At 41.0% G+C, this 18,136-nt stretch overlaps 1 protein-coding gene across 1 annotated transcript; it reads left to right on the forward strand.

Annotated features, from left to right (window-relative positions):
* Positions 1-14,400: 14,400 nt before the first annotated feature.
* b3gat1b (beta-1,3-glucuronyltransferase 1 (glucuronosyltransferase P) b) lies at positions 14,401-17,675 on the forward strand (the record flags this gene model as incomplete). The annotated part of the gene is made up of 5 exons (XM_079171334.1): positions 14,401-14,512; positions 15,426-15,937; positions 16,107-16,403; positions 16,751-16,856; positions 17,569-17,675. 4 exons carry the CDS (start codon positions 14,401-14,403, stop codon positions 16,835-16,837), a joined length of 1,008 nt encoding a protein of 335 aa, XP_079027460.1. The 3' UTR covers positions 16,838-16,856; positions 17,569-17,675.
* Positions 17,676-18,136: the final 461 nt, after the last annotated feature.

The following is an 18,136-nucleotide window of genomic DNA, read 5'->3' on the forward strand; positions in this document are numbered from 1 at the left end:
GGTACGTGGCATTTCCACCCATAAAACACACTTTCTGTGATTCTGTCACTTATTCTCACATGCAGTGGTGGACATCTTGGACGTCAATCTGTTTAGGAGGAAGGAACAAACACCTGGTGAACACCTGACATTCATGTATAATTATATTAAGCATTGCAGCAACAGATCGATTGCTGAATACCTCCATCAGTTGGCCTATCAGTGGAATGGAGCCTCATGACAAAAGAAAGAGAAAGAGCAGCAGTGTGTGTTTCTTCAACTAAATGAGCCCTTCTCATGATGATTTCAAAGTTTTGCATGAGTGTGTGTTTGTAATTAGGGTGGGTGGCTTGCAGTATAATATGGTTGTATATAATGGAAGCTGCTCTGCCTGTGTGTATTGTGATTGAGTCAAGGCTATGTATTCATTCACAGGATTACTGATTGTGGTTGCTGATTGTATATTTGGCTGATATTGTTCCGAATGTATTTTTACGTGCGGGAGTGTACAATACTTTCAATCAGTGAAATGTGATTCAATGCAGATTTACTCAAGTTTACCAAGGAGATTGTATGACGACCCTGGTCGCCAGGGACAAATCTTGGGCCTTGTTCTTTTCTGTAAATCACGGATAGGTTTTTTGGACCAAAACCACGTTTTATAAATACGATTTCATAATGTAACAGCTTAACGTAACAACTCAACGTAACAACTCAACGTAACGATTGTAACGAACGCAAACAAACGCAACGTCACAAACGTATCAACCTCAATGTAACAACTGTCACGTGATGAATGAACAACGTAACAACGTTACGTAATAACCTTAACATAGTAACAGTAATGTAACAACCGTAACGTAACAACCGTAACAACGAGTGTACATGAATAACAATCACCCTTAGCAGACTTTCCTATGTAATGTTGCGTAACAAGCGTGACAACATTACCCAACAACCGTAAACTTAACATTTACTTTTGGTTTCACACGGTACATAACAGCACTCTTGCGGGTAAAATCCTGTGTTCGTATGAGCATACAATGCACCAACATTTTCCTGGGGACCGGGCTGTGTACGTACATGAATACATACATTTCGCTTATCGTTTCACTTCAAAGTCTGCATTTAAATCTGAGCTTTATGTTGCTCACACCAGTATGTTTCGCTCACACCAGTATGTTTTGTAGGTTAATGCAAGGTCTCTCGAAAATATACCACATGCTACCTTGAGCAATATAAAGACACTTTTGTTAATTATCCACAAAGCTATTTGTGAATATTACCACATTTCTTTTTAAATTAAGAAATGGGAACATTCTGATGTCACTTTCAGGCAAAATGAGATGCTGCTCCATTAACTGTGACAACTTGCACAGAGTTGTTGTTTCTCGCTTTGATCATGAGAATAATTGGATTAAGCTAATTACATGCCCAGCAGAATAGTACACTTGTGCTCAGTAACCGTGTATACACTGTGGTTTTTGATGGAGCTGATTGTCATTTGCCTGTAGCTGCTGATTTGAATTCTATTGCAAGAATCGAGCAAATACGACATGGTCATAGGCATCTTAGCATAATAATTACTTTGATTATGGTCATATTTAGTAAATTGATATTGTGATAAAGCTTGCATTTTGAGGAATGCGGATTGCCTCAAGTAAAACAAGCACATAATTATGTACTACATCAACAAATGCAGTATGCAAAATAGCAGAAAAACAAGAATATTTACATAAGGAACAGCTTGATCTAATTATTCTCAAGCTCTAAAGTACATGCAGTAATTAGATTATTGTGTGCCCATAACCAAAGATATAGTGAATGATACTGGGTGCATACGAACAGTAATACAAAGTTTGAAATAGGTGATGTAATTTGTGTTGAACACAAAGTTCAAAACTTTTAAATTGAATTAGTCTCCGGTGCAGCAGTGTTCAAGAGGGCGATATAATATGATTCTCACCTGAGAGCACAATATGGGAAGTTGCGAAATAAACCAACAACCGTGATATAACTTTGACAGTGAAAGTGGATTTTATTTTTGTAAGATGGGACTCCTTGTGCATGAAGAGAGTCAGGGCAGTTCAGCGCGACACTGTTTTTACTCCTAATAAATATCAACGAGCTGAATTTGATTTGGTCCCGTGATTTTACTGGCCGGCACAACAGATTCAGACCACAATCTAAAAGCACATTTTATTCAAATGACTGCAATAATATAATATCCTCTCTGGAGGATTGATTGATTAAGGATTGATTAAGACTGTATTTCAAGGCCGCCACATTATGCGAGGACTGGAAAATATGATATGTATATGTAAATATTCCTACCAATATTATGCCATTTTATCTATCTCCTCTTCAAGTCTAAGGTGTAACATGCGAAACTGCTGTTTCTGTTGGAATATATCCGCACATTACTGGGTGAATGAATTGTACTATCTGCATTCAATCTTTTGAATGCCAGCAAAATGAATACAATGGTTTTGTGGCATACATGTTTAAACTTTTGAGCTGATGTAAGTAAAATAAGACCGTGAGTGTATATGGCTTTATTGGTCCAAATATCTTTGCCAAATGGATTTAGAGTGTTTACTTTTTATTGATTAAAATGCTTGCAAGGAAACAGACACTGCTGCTCTTTGTCATATTCACTGAGCTTCATTTTATGTGTTCTGTTCTGTTTACTTAATTAATTTGTGTTAAAAGTGAGACTGCGTACATTTTACAGAACAATGGCCCCTGCTGCTACAACTGACTATTAAAGGACCAGTGTGTAGGATTTAGTGCTAAATGGCTAAACTGCCAGTTTTGCTAACATTAGCTACTGGTCATAAGTAAGGCGGTAGCAGTTGTGTGTTTTATTGCTTATGAATTTTAAGGTGCGGATGTCGGTTATTGCACATTTAACTTTTCATTTGTAAAAGGCATAATGTGTTGTTTGATAAAGTCTCATAGTTTCGCTTTAGGTTATTGTTTTTACCACTATTCAAAACATTTTTTTACAGTTGGCTGATTTTTGTCCAGTGATGGTTCCAGAGTTGTTATTGTTGTTGTTGCTGTTTATTACATCGAGCCAATGTATACACAAGACGATTCTAATAGCAAACTGTGCTGTTTCCCCGTCTGAGCTGTGAAACGCATTGCTGGCACTGTGTTGTGCGGTACTCATTAACACTTTCATTGAAATGTCAGACTTCGCGCCGTTCATGCTTGCCAACACTCACAGTAGAAAGCTGTAATTGCATACGCCCACATATCAAATTATTCAACCATCTCACTCACTCACTATACTTCATTTTCATGAACTCCATTTTTAAAGAGGGCATTAATCCATTTCTCAGATAGGAGTTGTAGCAGTTACTTTTTGAAACAAAGTTTGACATAAAAAGGACCTGCTGGGAAATGAATAGTGGAGGGGCAACTAACACAAGTCTATTACATCATCAAACTCACACAGAAATCAGCAAGATGCCGCTGCACCGGATCAGTTAAAGGTGGCTTGTGTAACATTTCTAACCATCATGATGCTTGACATCACTTTCATCAGTATTACATTAGTAGCCCTGTCATCAATTCATCAGTGCTTCCTTGTTGTCCATTCACCTCAACCTCATCATTCCTTATGGAAAACTATGCTGCCTCAAAACACAGGAAGGTTTCCAAGTATGGAAGTTCCAAGTTCCCTCTGTGTGAGCAGTTAATGTTTGACAAGTTCATTCAATATTTATCTAGACATGAGAACATGGCAACTTGCCGACAGTGAGAGGAATATTCTCTTCCACTAGAAGCCAGATGGGAATGTCAAACATCATTCACTGTGCTCACAGGATGCAGTATTTACCCTCAACACTGAGTATCCATCCACCACTTTGATCCTTACTGAGGTATCTCCACAACAAAGATGTATTGCCATGGCATTTTGGACAGACATTCATGGTCCCCAGACGATGAATCCTGCTGAATTTGGTGATCGCCTGACCTTTTCCTTTAGTGCCACCATTATCTATGTTGTTTTGACCACTGACAATTGGGTGGTTTACTGTGAAATGTTCATGTTCTCCTCAGGATGAATTGTTTTCACTTTGGTGATCATCTCACTTCTTGTGTAATGCCACCATCTGGTCCTAATTTTAATTTTTCCAATACTTTGTTTTATGACCAAATACCTGCAAAACAAATAGCATTCCGATCCCATCAGCCTTTGCTTTGTTTTATGCTAAATAGCAGCTGTTGGCAAACCATACCAAAAGTCACATAGTCTCTCTTTAAGTTTTAAACAATAGTTTGTTTTTAGGTTATGCTTAGTTGATTGACATGTGACAGGAATTTGGTCCTGATTTTGAAGGGTCATATTATGGGTTTATTATGGTTGCAATTTAGAATTTTGATAGAAAATAAAAGATCTAAGCTTCTGAATGCGACCAAGAAAGCTAAAACTAATGAGGCACGCACTATTTGAACATTGAAGAGCAAGAACATTGAAGCCAGGTTCCAAACAGCAACGATGATTGTGTCATGTCGTGTCATATTCTGCAGGATGTGAGAAATGACACCGGCAGAGATAGAGCTGTCGCAGTGAAAAGCCACTAATTATCACCCAGATGATTTTCAAAGGACCCACCGCACTGGAAAATACAGGAGTTGCGCTTCAAGGTGTTTTCGTCACATACGCATCAATATTGCCAGCTTAAGCAGCTATTAATTGAGTTTGAATTTTAACGAGTTGCATTTTAATAGCACACCTACACCTCTTTCTGTATGTAACACCGTTGGAAGAGCACCGCCGTCTCATTAACCGCCCATCTGTCAAAAACACTGCATGGCATTCCTCTGAGCCTCAGCACATAAACAGATGCAGACAGAATATTGATTGATGAAAGTGATTTAATAAGAGAAGAGTGAGAGAGTAAGGAAAACCATCAGTGGATCATTTTGAGTCCAAACGTCAGGTTTATCTCACTCAAAAGGTCCTCTCATCAAGCAAAATGTCTGGCTGAATTTCTTTCTCCGGAGTGTCATGTGAGGACAAGTCAACAAAACGACAAAGTTGTTTAGAAATGGGACGAAAGGTGTCTTTGGGTTTCTGCTGGATCCAAAGACACCAGTCAGGGAAGAGGTATTGAGCTAAGACTAGTTATTCTTTTACAGTGAATCTGTTCACGTGCACGCGTTACTCTAATAGCGCCGCAGATCACAATGCAGCTCATACTCTTGGTCATGAAAGGCTGCATTTGAGCTTACCGTCTTATTTGGCTCCCTGATAACATATGCATGAATAAACAGAATATTTCCTGAGGGAGATTCAGTTGACTCAGGCAATGAACAAAACCCACAGAGGTGATCAGATGCATACATATTTAAATAGCTTTTTTAATATGTAAGAAATATTGATGATGACTGATTCGAATCACTGGCATAATGATAACACATCATGGTGCTTGTGCTTAAGTAAATGGAATGGGGAAATTGAGGGTCGGGACGGTTCACACGTCGGAGGAAGGGGGAATGGAGAAGTAAACAGAGGAGGCAGAGGTTGAAATTTAAGGACGAATACTGATTCCATGTCTGGCAGACGCATAATTGCAGTCCATTTGAGATACAAGGTCAGTTATTTATAGAATATGTGATACTCCATCGTGTTGATGATGCTGTTGGTTAGCATAAGACTGCAGACATGCTTTGTACTGACCAGTCATGGACATTTGTGGTTAAACACAAAGCAATATAACCTATCAAGATTCTGTCAGCGACCTCTTTAAAGGTTCTCTATACGATACTCAGAGAGTTAAGATAGCATCAAACAATTAGTTGCTATGTGTATAGATATAGTGGAGTAATATCTACCTGAGCAGAGAATCAAGTTACGATCGAGCTTTGTCTGCTTTGTTTACATAGTAAACAAAGTTCACATATTTTTGCTATTATATTATACTGTTGATTTTACATTGATAAACGCACTTTAGTTTAACATTTTGGGAAATACGTTTATTTCACAGTCTTGTCAGGATGAGTTACAGGATGAGTTATGAGATACCTCTCATGTCTGTTCAGTAAATGTGGAGCTATAGTCAGTTTGATTAGTTCAGCACAAAGACTGGAAACAGGGGGAAACAGCTATCCTGACTCTGTCCAATGGTAGCAAAATGATGGTTTTGTCTTTTCACTTGTTTGTTGGAGTGGAAGATATCGTCACTGTCTGAAATCCAATATTTTTGATTCGGAATTACTCGTCGGAATGGTTTCCCCCCTCTGCTGCTTGTATCGGAACAGCATGATGTGAACGTGGCATTACACGTGTGATTTCCCTGCAACGATAAGTCATGTCTGTCAGGGGAAACATCTATTTGCTACCCTCCTACGCCTTCATGTTGGTGAACAAATGAACATTTCTCTGACTTTGATACACTAGGTGTTATTTCAAATCATTCCAAGCTTGAAATGTCATAGTCACTCATCTAAACCACCCGGCTATAAGAAGCATCATTCACAGCCACTGCACTTTGTCACATACCAAGATATAACCATCCTCTTTAATTACTGGTATGAGCTGTAATGACTTTCACACAGCTGCCTCCTCTTCATCGGTAGAGTTATTTAGATTAGAGCCTTTTTTTCTTTTTCTTTTTTTTTTACTCTAACCCATTATTAGAATTTTCAAGCATAGGAGTCCATTCAGAATGCACTCCTTTCATATGCCTGTCAGGAAATGAAAGCAAAATGAATAGAAATGCCCTTACTGTCTGTCTAGTGGACCATGTGACTACAGCTGTTTATGCCTCAGATAAACAACACCCACGTTATGCATGGCTCCCTCAATTTCTCCAATCCCACTTCATCCCCAAGTAAGAATTCCATTTGTGCGGCTGTGACATTTTTCATGTGATTTATTCTATTGTCCCGAGTCCTCGGGCCATGGCTGCCCCTCCGCCCCGTCCCCTTGCCATCAGCTTTGACAATCCCGGCCTTTGTTTTTGCAATGAGAAGCAGCATTCTTCCAGAGGGATGACCTCCTCTGTCTCTACAGGGGCTGGCACTGTGGACGCGACCCTACCCGGGGATTGGATAGCACCCCACCGGATGCTGCGAACCAAATCCGCGAGTTGTCACCCCGACTCTGGTGCTCATATGTGCACCAAACACGCTCTCCTTCCCCTGGAAGACAACTTGATGGATCCCTCTGTTCACCACAGCTGACACATCAAGGCCCGGCACCATTATCAGCACCGTAAGCAGTAGCACAGCACAACAGGATTAGAGTCAGTGGATCATCGCTAATTTCTGTAAGTAAACATCTCATGCACTTTCTAATTATTATTTTGTATGATTGAATTTGAATTGTACTGTAGTTAATTTAATTAACTACAGTACAATGAAATTAAACACCTTTTCCCAAAAGCACAACATAATACAAAAGTTGAGCAGCACCAGGAGGAGAAAAGATGAGACGAAAAGGTACTGAAGAAAAAACTATTTCAGTGAGACTCATCCCTAAATTCCCACAGCACCTGAACATTAGAATTCCAAACCAGCACCGAGGCACCGGTCTCAACTTTTACATCTCCAACCAGTTGAAAGGGATAGCGCAAGCATCAGGACATCAAACACCAGGAACAGGAATACATCAGATTACCTGCAGCTGTCTATCGAATACAGACTCATGCTCCGGTCACCGCTAGGATTTAAGGGATTAATAACAGTTGGCTGGATTCAGATGGCAGCAATTAGGACTAAACGAAAGGAAATCACGTTCCCATGACAATGGGATTTTCATTTTTTTTATTGTGTGTGACTCGGTCTGGCACCTGCCCCGAGGAACGGCTCTGCTGTAACGAGGGTTCACTCTGGGTACAGTTTGCGGTGTCAAAGCCAGGGTTGATAAGTTGGAGGTTGAACGCACAGTAAAAAGAATATAAATGCAAATGTTTGTTCACTAGTGTTGTTGCGCAGCATCTTTGAAGCCATCTACCTGGATCCCGTTTCACAGGCGTATCTGTCTCATGTTCCGCGCAGCACTCTCCAGGCTTGTTACGCTTTAAACCGAGGATGTCTCATCCTTCAGTTTGTATCCGCCGCATAGCTCCTCGCAGCCCCAGCCATTTGACTGTCATTAGCACAGACACCATTAATATAGATTTACCCCGCTGGGACAGGAACTATAAGACACGTCTATAAGATGTTTGATATCTTAAGAGACCTATTTGTAGTTTTCTCTGCCATACATTTTAAACACACAGCGAGAAGCTTTCGATCTTTTTAAGCTGTAAGTGAGGCTGGCTCCATCTTCCACTCGTCCTCCTTCAACTCCTGGCTCTTTGATGCAGTTGATCATATCATTAGCGAGCACTGGGTTGGAAGCATTAGGTCTGTGATGTAGGCCGGAGTCTGGCAGGTCTGTGTATGTGTACCTGTGCTGGTTATTTATGGTAGTTTGGGGCGTTTCTTATGAAGCCATTGAAAAAGCCACAACAACAGAATGACACCCTTTGTATTAAAGAGAGCAGCGTTGGAGAGCGAGAGCACAATCAAAGGATTGGACACAAGCTGACTGTGTACTCAAAGTTAAATATTCAATGGCATGTAAATGTGTGCAGGTCAGTTTTGTGTCATTTAAAGGGGCAGTTTGTAAGATGTGGGCACGTGCTCCAAAACAATAGGGGGCAGCATTTTAGCTCTTCTGGGTCTATACCATCTAAATTTACAGTGTCATTATAAAAATAAAAAAAGTTAAATGAGTATTAACAGCAGAGCAAGAATATTCGACCAAACTGCTAAAATAACACTGCTATCTTATGATCTGCACCTGTTGCATTGGCCTGTATTGTGTTTGCTGTGCCAATAACCGGGGGCTGTACGATCTTTGTACATTTTGATAGTTCAAAGATCAGTTTTCACTTTTTCAGCCTTTGTATTGGCTACGAAAAGTATACTTATTTTAAGTTAATCGTTACTTTACATTTACTTAGTTTGTATCCAAAGCGACTTCCAATCTGTGCATTCAACGACATGGATACAAACCAAAAGTTACTAGAACTATGCAAGTAAATCGACTTGTGCTGAACTGCTTCAATTGCTACATTTAAAAACAAGGAGAATGAGTTGTGGATGTTGTTATGGGCCATAGTGCAGTCTGAACAGATTCATTTTCAATCTGCAACAAAAGATGTTTAGAGCCAGTGTTTTTGTACTGTACAGAGGAATTCTGTTTTTTGTTGCCTGCTATTAATTCATTAACTTTGTGCAGGCTGGGTCAGTAGAAATCCTCAAATGTTTCGATGTGGCTGATTGCAATGCTGTCTTTATGTAAAGACAAAGAAAGTGTTGTCATCATACTGGTATCTACAATATTGTAATCTAATCTAAACGTTTGTCCCAGTTATAAAGTTGTGTCACACTAGTGTCTAAATTAAGTCATGTCGTTGTTGTGCCACCGGATATCCAGACAGCTGCTGCTGATGCACATGGGAGAAGTTTGCCTTCAGGTCTTTCTGCCATAAATCCTATTTGATTAGGTTTAGGAAAATATTGTGGTTTGGGTTCAAATAAACCCCAGAAATCCCTGAAAGCAAACTTCTCCCATGTGCTTGAAGTACAGGACATGGCCCACAGTGAAAACCTGTGGTCCAATCAGTACTGTGACGGAGATCATGCACCTTAAGCTCACTGAATTTGACTGACACGGATAGTTGTGTTTCATTGCAGCACATCTGTCAGGAATACAGCCAAAAGGTTTTGTTTTCCCATTCGTCTGTTTGCTTGTCTGTTGGCGAAAGAAAATCTCCAGAACTACTGAGCACATTGATGCCGCTTCTTACCAAGTGAGATTTTGCGGAAAGAAAGCACTGATTAGTTTCTGATTTTTGCTCATAACTCCTGAACTGTGAAGTGTAGACACATTTTGTTTTCCCTGGATTCCTTTGTTCAACACTAAATATCTCCATAAACCACGCACATATAGGTGAGGTAGCTGATCTTAAATCCACATATTTCTTGTGGTGTGTATGTAGAAAGAATTCAGAAATTTCTTTCATAAGCGGATAGCTCTAATATTGTTTTTGTTCAGGGGAGAATTGACTGCAGCATTTGAAGGTGATCACAATTATGGATGGATTACTGAACAGCCCCACTGTGCACAGGCCAAGGGGCCCAAAATGTCCGAGGGCCCCCTGGCCTTCACCTACAAAATATCATTCAAAGAGACTGAAGATGACCACAAAAACTGCAAAGTAACCAAAACAACTCAGACTCAGAGCAACTATGATAATGGGAAAAACAACAACAATATATCTGTGCCCATACAGGGGCCTATTTTCTCATAATCCACAACAGATATGAGTAGATTAAAACAGTGACTTGATTTATCAAATGATCATTACATTTGAACAAAACCAAGCTTATGCTGTTTGGAAATTGTGAGATAAACACTGATGTACAAGTTATGATAGACAATGTTAATATAGAAAGAGTATATCGAAATAAACGTCTGGGTTTGGTGTTACACCAAAACATCTTCTAGAAATTGTATTAAAGATATGTGTGAGCAAAGATGGCAAGGAGCGTTGCAGTTCTGGGACAAACAAGGCACATTCTGGATCATGAAGTTGTATTATCGCATCTGAATTACTGAGTGGAGGAGTGGTTATGCTTTTTACAAAAAATAGCCATGAGGATGGTAAGTCACACGCTTTGAAGTTCATGGATCTGGTAGGATTTAAGACTGCACAATTTATGTGCAAAGCAAGACTTAATTCACTTCCGGGCAACAAACAAAATATGATCTCACACAGAAGGAATTTATTTTTCAAAAGAAAAACAATTTCTACCACTAGGAAAACTATGTGTATTTCAATTTGTGGGGTGAATTTACGAAATGGTTCAGATTAAGAAAATAAAAATAAAAGTACAAAAGTATATCCATGTAAGAAAATGTATAAAAGAGGTACAGGGATGAGGAGGGGGCCTCGTTTCTCTCAGGACTGTAACGCTCCTGGTTGTTGTTGTTGTTGTTATTGTATTTGTTATACTAAAATAATTGTATATGTGATAAATATAAATGAATAACCAATATTGAAGTTATTTTAGTTATAGAAATGGACAGGACCTTATAAGTGTTTACTTTATCCTACTCCTTTTCCAACATATAATATTTGGTTATTTATTTGCTTATATAGAATTTTATAGATTGTTTTTTTCAACACTTTTCCTATAATCTGCGTCCAATTTTCACCAAATTGGCTTCTTTACATATTTGGATGAGCCCAAAAGAAGTGGTTTCACCCATTTTATTTAATGGATGCCAATTTCTTGCTGACGTGGCCTATTCATATCATAAATTGTTGTGACGCATTTTATATGCGGGAACCAAATTTAGGTAACAGGTGCACATATCGACTGCAGGCAATGCTGCTAAAATGGATGGCATTTTGCCTGTAGCTCATCCTTGTACTAACATTCACGGGATATAAGTGTTCCCCACAAAATCAGCATGATCTTCTATGTCTGTATTTGAATGCAGATGCAGCAAGCAAAATACTCATTAACACATTTAGATTGTTGTTTTATCAGAATCTGCGTGTAATGTAGATAAGAGCACATCATTCCAAACTGTCGTTGTTGCTCTCAGTTATGACATAATTAACCTTAAAATGGGTGTGCAAAATGATGAAGAGGTGGAGAGGGACTCGTCGCTTTTCAACATGATGCGAGAAGATAATTAGCTTTTCCAAAGCAATAACACGCTGTTCATACATGACCCTATTAAACCTATCCCGATGTGTTAATTAGCTAGCACTACCTTTGATCTCAGACTGGGGTTGATCCTTTTTTAATCGAGGATTAGTTACAGCTAAAGCTTTGTGATTAACCGTCAGAGCAGCTGTCTCATGAAGAGACTCTTGAAGAGAAGGGGAAACAAAAGCACACAGAGTGATTGGAGCCGGCATTATTGTGATCGCATATGTCTGTGCTGTAGCTCGAAAGCTGCGAGAAACAGCTGACTCTCACTAAGCATGAACACGCACACACATATGCAGAAACATTCTTTTAACGTTCTCTTATATTTTCTCTTCATTTTCTACCCGAGATGCACCAACGTTCAACCATCCAAATCTGCTCTTCCCCAGCTGTGCTGACTGGTGAATCCCACCTGACCATAAATTGGAGGCGTGTGGCAGATTGTTAATTATTAGCATAGGCGACGCCCCCTAAACACTATATAAGGCAGGTGTCGTGCCATGTGCAAATACTCAATTACAATTGGAGCGAAGACAAAGGACCTCAGCAGTAGTGAAATCAAGGTTCTGTTAAAAAAAACGTAAACATGACTTTCCAGAGCGTCAGTAGGCCTACTGGCGCTACAGGATAATGAAAAAGCATCGTAGAACAGTATGTAAGCCTTTCAGAAGCTGAACGCACACAATATCATCCAAGGATTTTATGGTCTTCAATGGGATCAGTGGACCAAGAGTATTTCTTTAATAATCCAATAATTATAAATAGTCTAAAACATATAATAATCTATAGTTGATTATATGATATTCATGCCTTTTTTATTTTCCTCAACTTTAAAACTTGACCTTGCGTTGGATAAACAATTTGTGGACTGTGAAAACAAGATGTTTTTTATTATCTCTCGTAAAATAGCTGTCGTAAAATTAGAAGAGAGAGAATAATAAAACAGAAGTGAATCCCAGAAATCATTAGGTACTAACAAAATTAGAACAAAAATAAAAGGACATTAGTTCTCATATTGCTTCCTGCATGAGGCCCAATGTGTGAAATGTCTTCTATTAGCATTTCTTTTTCCGACCTTCATCCACACAAAAGCCTGTATGACCCAAACATTTGGGTCATACAGCTGAACCATTTATAGACTGCCTGGCTGAAAACTGCCAGAAACTCACAGTAACACGAATGACCTTTGGTAATGAATCATACCAAAAGCACAAACACAGATAAACAGCTCAATATGACGGACCTCATCATAGACTCATCATTGTCCACACTGTAACTTCCGGGCAGGTCACATGACCACGAGAACAACATTTAACAGAGACAGAAACATCTACAGAAAACTTTGCGTCGTATCTGCATTGCTTTTCCCGAGATAAATGACGAACAGATTCTAATCCTTCGTGTGTTTTCTCTCTGCAGGGATCATCGGCTGAACTGGACCACCGGGACACACACTCTCCACTTCTCCAGGCCTCTTCATACAGCTCCTCAGTCCTTGAACTGACCATGTGTGTATGCTATAAACATAGGTATGATAATGTGGATTCTATTTACGTAGCGCTTTTATATCCAGAGTGAGCTCCCATAGCAAAGCAGCGCCCGAACCATCAGGTGAAATGTGGGGTTCAGTGTCTCGCTAAAGAGCACGTGGACATGAGAAGAAGAGGAGCCGAGGATGGAGTTTGCATCCACTGGGGAACGGGAAATTAGAAATAAAGGCATGTCTGTAATATAAGCCCAGATAAAGGCCTGGCTATCTATTTATATTTGTGAATTTACAGTATATTACTATAAAGAACATATAGACCTTAGTTGTATCAAGCTACTGTAAGGTTTAACGGAACCTACAGAAGAGTGAATCCACAACATCTATACCTCTGTCCACCCATTTACAGGCCCCACCGAAGCCCTCTTTAAATTATGAGCTGAAACGTTCTCTGTAATACACGAGTATGCTTTCAAATGAGAGGAAAAAAAAGAAAGCTGAGCATTTTCTGACCTATTTTCTGTTGTGCGGCAGCTCCAGCAGGCTGAGACTGCTTTCTAACACAATGCCTCCCTCCTAGTTTGTGCCCTGCAGCCGCAGTGTGTTGACGCTCAATAGACGACCACCATATATGGACTTCAAAATGCAATTCAGATATAGCGATGGGCCATTAGATTGGGAAACTCAGTCAGCCAGCTCAGCCCTCATTCAAGGGCTAAAGACAGCATGCTAAATATAACTCTAAAAGCAGTGAATGTTTTCCTTAAAAAAAGGAATGACTGAATGGATTCTGGTGAAAGACACTTTTCACATCATTTCTCCAACCATTCATGTCCGTGTGTCTGACAGCATGAGCAACAAAAGATATTTCAAACATATTATATTATACAGCATTCTAAAAGAATGACACGTTCTAAATATGTTCCCTTCTATGAAAATAAATAAATAAAAACACCTTAAAATGTGATTAACTGAATTAAAGAAATTCCCAAAAATAATAATAAAATGTACAAAACAGTAATTGGATATAATATGATACAAGAGATATAACTGTGACGATAACATTTAAATCGTTTCCAAAAGATGCTTGTTTGAGCTTGTTGGTCATTTCACAGCTCTCTGGTTCTTGTGATTGTGCACCACATCATGTTTTATGTGCATCGCAGGTAGTGGCTCATGACTCAGGTCTGACACTGGAGATGCCGAAGAGACGAGACATCGTCGCCATTGTGTTGATCGTGCTGCCTTGGACACTGCTCATTACTGTTTGGCACCAAAGCGCCATCACTCCTCTGCTCGCTACACGAAAGGGTAAGGGTAAAATATCGTGAACATTCTTTTACATTAGTATTTGTTGTAGCACTATGCAACAAAGGTGCGAACAAAAATCAAGTGCTACAAAACATTTTCATTGGTCGCACCGGTATGTGTGTAGCGTTGTATTTCTCCCAACTTGCTCTGCCTCTGATTGGAAAAAGAAAGCATGTGTGCGTGAGCCGTGGTGCCGCCCAGGGGGGCCACTGCCATTGTCACTGACCCCCCCTCAGTAGCTACTAACCCAGAAGGTAACACATCTCTGGATCCCTCAATAAAAAGTCAATGGGATTTCTTTCCATTGGATTTTGGAATATGAAAATATTGTGGAGGCACCACTGTGTATGAAATTGCGCCGTGTACTCCTCTCCGCACATCATAACAACCGTAAAACATACTGGTAATTCAAAATGAAGAGCACTATTGATTGTTTTTCTGGCGAGAAAAATGCTGCGGTGTCAGGTTACACTTGTCCCCGGCCCTGAAAGGCCCAACGCAGACCCGACATCATCAGTGGCAGTTACCGCTCCACCACCGCTTACCGGTTAGATACCTGATCCATCTTCGATGGAGTTCAAATTTGGGTGCAATTACATTATGTGCTGGTGTACCCCAATGAAGAAGTGAGGTGCACTGGTGCCAAAAAATCTGTTATTCTGGAGCCCTGATGAATCTACGTCAGTGTGTTCTAACCTCAGGGAAAAATGTCACATTTTGATGAAATGCCATAACGCCAGAGTGTAATGCACAGAGGATTACTGTTTAGCATCAAATTATCTACGGATTAAAGAGAGTCCACACTGTCTCGTGTAGGACAAACATAAATCTGAATGTACAATGTCTTCATGTCGCACATGGTCCCATCAGTAGTACACAGAGGCTCATTGTTAACATTTCCCCTCCTGGCTAGATGACAGACGGGATGGTCGCTCCAACTCAAGGAATACTTTTGCCCTCAAGGAGTCCTGCTCCCTTCAGAACAGAGACATCATGGAGGTGGTGCGCACTGAGTACGTCTACAGCCGGCCCCCGCCGTGGTCCGACGTGCTGCCCACCGTCCACGTCATCACTCCCACCTACAGCCGGCCGGTGCAGAAGGCAGAGCTGACACGTCTGTCCAACACCTTGCTGCACGTGCCCAACCTGCACTGGATCCTGGTGGAGGACTCCCAGAGGAGGACCACTCTGGTCGGCCGTCTCCTCCAGGAGACGGGACTCAACTACACCCACCTGAACGTGGAGACGCCCAGGAACTATAAGGTACGCGGGGACACTCGGGACCCCCGAATACCTCGGGGTACCATACAGAGGAACCTGGCCCTACGGTGGCTCCGGGAGACTTTTGGCGTAAACAGCAGCCAGTCTGGGATTGTCTACTTTGCAGATGATGACAACACGTACAGTCTGGAGCTGTTTGAGGAGGTAAGGATGTATGTTGCAAAGCAAAACATGATGCAGAGCTTAATTTCTCTATAATAATGCAATGTCCCCACCTCCTCGTCCTTTCACGGACGTCTTACTTTACATTTCGGGATTCATGGACTTTAAAAAACGCCTCAAATGACTGATCCCTGTCTCTGTTTTCAACCAGATGCGTTCCACCAAAAAGGTGTCAGTGTGGCCCGTGGCCTTTGTGGGTGGCCTACGATACGAGTCCCCTAAAGTAAACACCTTGGGCAAGGTGTACGGCTGGAAGACTGTGTTCGACCCACACCGGCCCTTCGCCATTGACATGGCTGGGTTTGCTGTGAACCTGCGCCTCATTCTGTCCAAACCTCAGGCTTATTTCAAGCTACGTGGAGTGAAGGGAGGTTATCAGGAGAGCAGTTTGTTAAAGGAGCTGGTCACTCTCAGCGATTTGGAGCCTAAAGCTGCTAACTGCACTAAGGTAGGAAAACGAGGCTCTCTGCATGTTGTGCGACCCCCTGCAAATTGGCAATGACACAAGCTGCCTCTGTAAATGCTGGTGGTGTAAGAGAATGTTTCTTGAGATCCTTGGCTGTCATGACGACTTGTTCTTAAAGTCAATAAACTGTCAGCTTACAGCCAACTCTTGTACGCTTCCAGCTCATTTAAAATATGCTACATTCTGCCTCTAGACATTGTGTAGCAAGTATGATGTAGCGTATTACAACTGCACTGCTAGCCAAAATGTAAGTTTTAGTGTTTCATCATACTGGCTCTATTTCTGCTTGTCTCCATCCATTTATTTATTTATTTCTTCTTTACCCGCAGGTATTAGTATGGCACACGCGGACAGAGAAGCCTGTGCTCGTAAATGAGGGCAAGAAGGGATTTACAGACTCTAATGTGGAGATATGACATACTTCATCTGACACAGGTAATGGCAGAGATTTAGAAATGCAAATTGATGCATTTCCACACTGATTATTCTGGGGGATGAGCCAAAGGAGAGCATCTTCACTCATATGTGCACGATGAGATATGGACATTATGTGAAATAGATGTCTGACCTATACAGAACATTTTTTTTAAAGATTGTCTCCTGCAGATTTTGTTTTAGCCACAGTTTACAGTGGCTGTAAAGGTAGCAATGTTGCTCTGTGAGTCACTTTGGCCCAAACTAATATTGGATGGATTCCTCTAAATGCTTGTACAGACATTCAGAGGACGAATCCTACTGACTTTGATGACCCCCTGACCTTTCATATTGCGACACCATGAGGTTGACATTTTTATTTTTTAGTCAAATATCTCATTGTCTACTGGACGGATTTAATATTTTGTACAAGCGTTCATGGTCCCCAGAGAATAATTCCTAATGACTTTGGTGATCTTATGACTTTTCCTCTAGTGACATCATACGGTCAAAATTTGAATTTGTCCAATAATTTGTTTTGTGTTTACCAATTACCTGCACAATTAATGGTATTTCCATCAGCCTCAACTGTACTTTGTATTCAGTGCTAAATAGCGTGTTAGCGTGCTGTAGTTAGCGTGCTGTAGTTAGCCTTTAGCTCATAGCGTGGCTGTACGCTCCCTGTTCATAAAAAGTACTAACATGTGTCTTGTTTGCTTGTCTGTTCCTTTAGGGGCATTTCTCCATTGGATTCTGCTCGGATTCAAACCCAACTCAGAGCTCCTTCTAGTAATATCCAGGGGTCCAAAATATCATCACAGCACAGCACAGTAGCCGTACTTCATCAATGGAGGCACACCTGTCCGCCCCAGGAGGCAGCACACGGCGCATGCTTGAACAGACCACAGAGTATCAAAGCACAACTGCACAAAAAAACGTGCTGCTCAGAACACTGGCTGATGCGAGACACCGGTAAGAGTTGCCAAAAGGAGCTTGCCCACTGAGGTCTCCTCGGAGAGCTCAGACAAAGGATGTTACGTGATTTTAACTGCAGGAAGAGATGGCACAGCAAGCAATAAAGAGCCCTCTGAGCGCAGACAACACCAGCCAACCATCCAATCAGCATTAAATAGGGCCCTTTTGTTCTGAGGCGAGCTGGCTGTCGGGCACAGGGCTGCATGGAGGAACAAAAGGGGCCCTTGTCTTAAGTGAGTCAGCACTGACTGACAGACTGCACTGAGGGGATCTGAGCCCCCCCCCCCCCCCCCCCCCCACACTTGTACTGTACAACACTGAGCTAT

This window comes from Pholis gunnellus, assembly GCF_910591455.1.
Source record: "Pholis gunnellus genome assembly, chromosome: 13".
Lineage (NCBI taxonomy): Eukaryota > Metazoa > Chordata > Actinopteri > Perciformes > Pholidae > Pholis > Pholis gunnellus.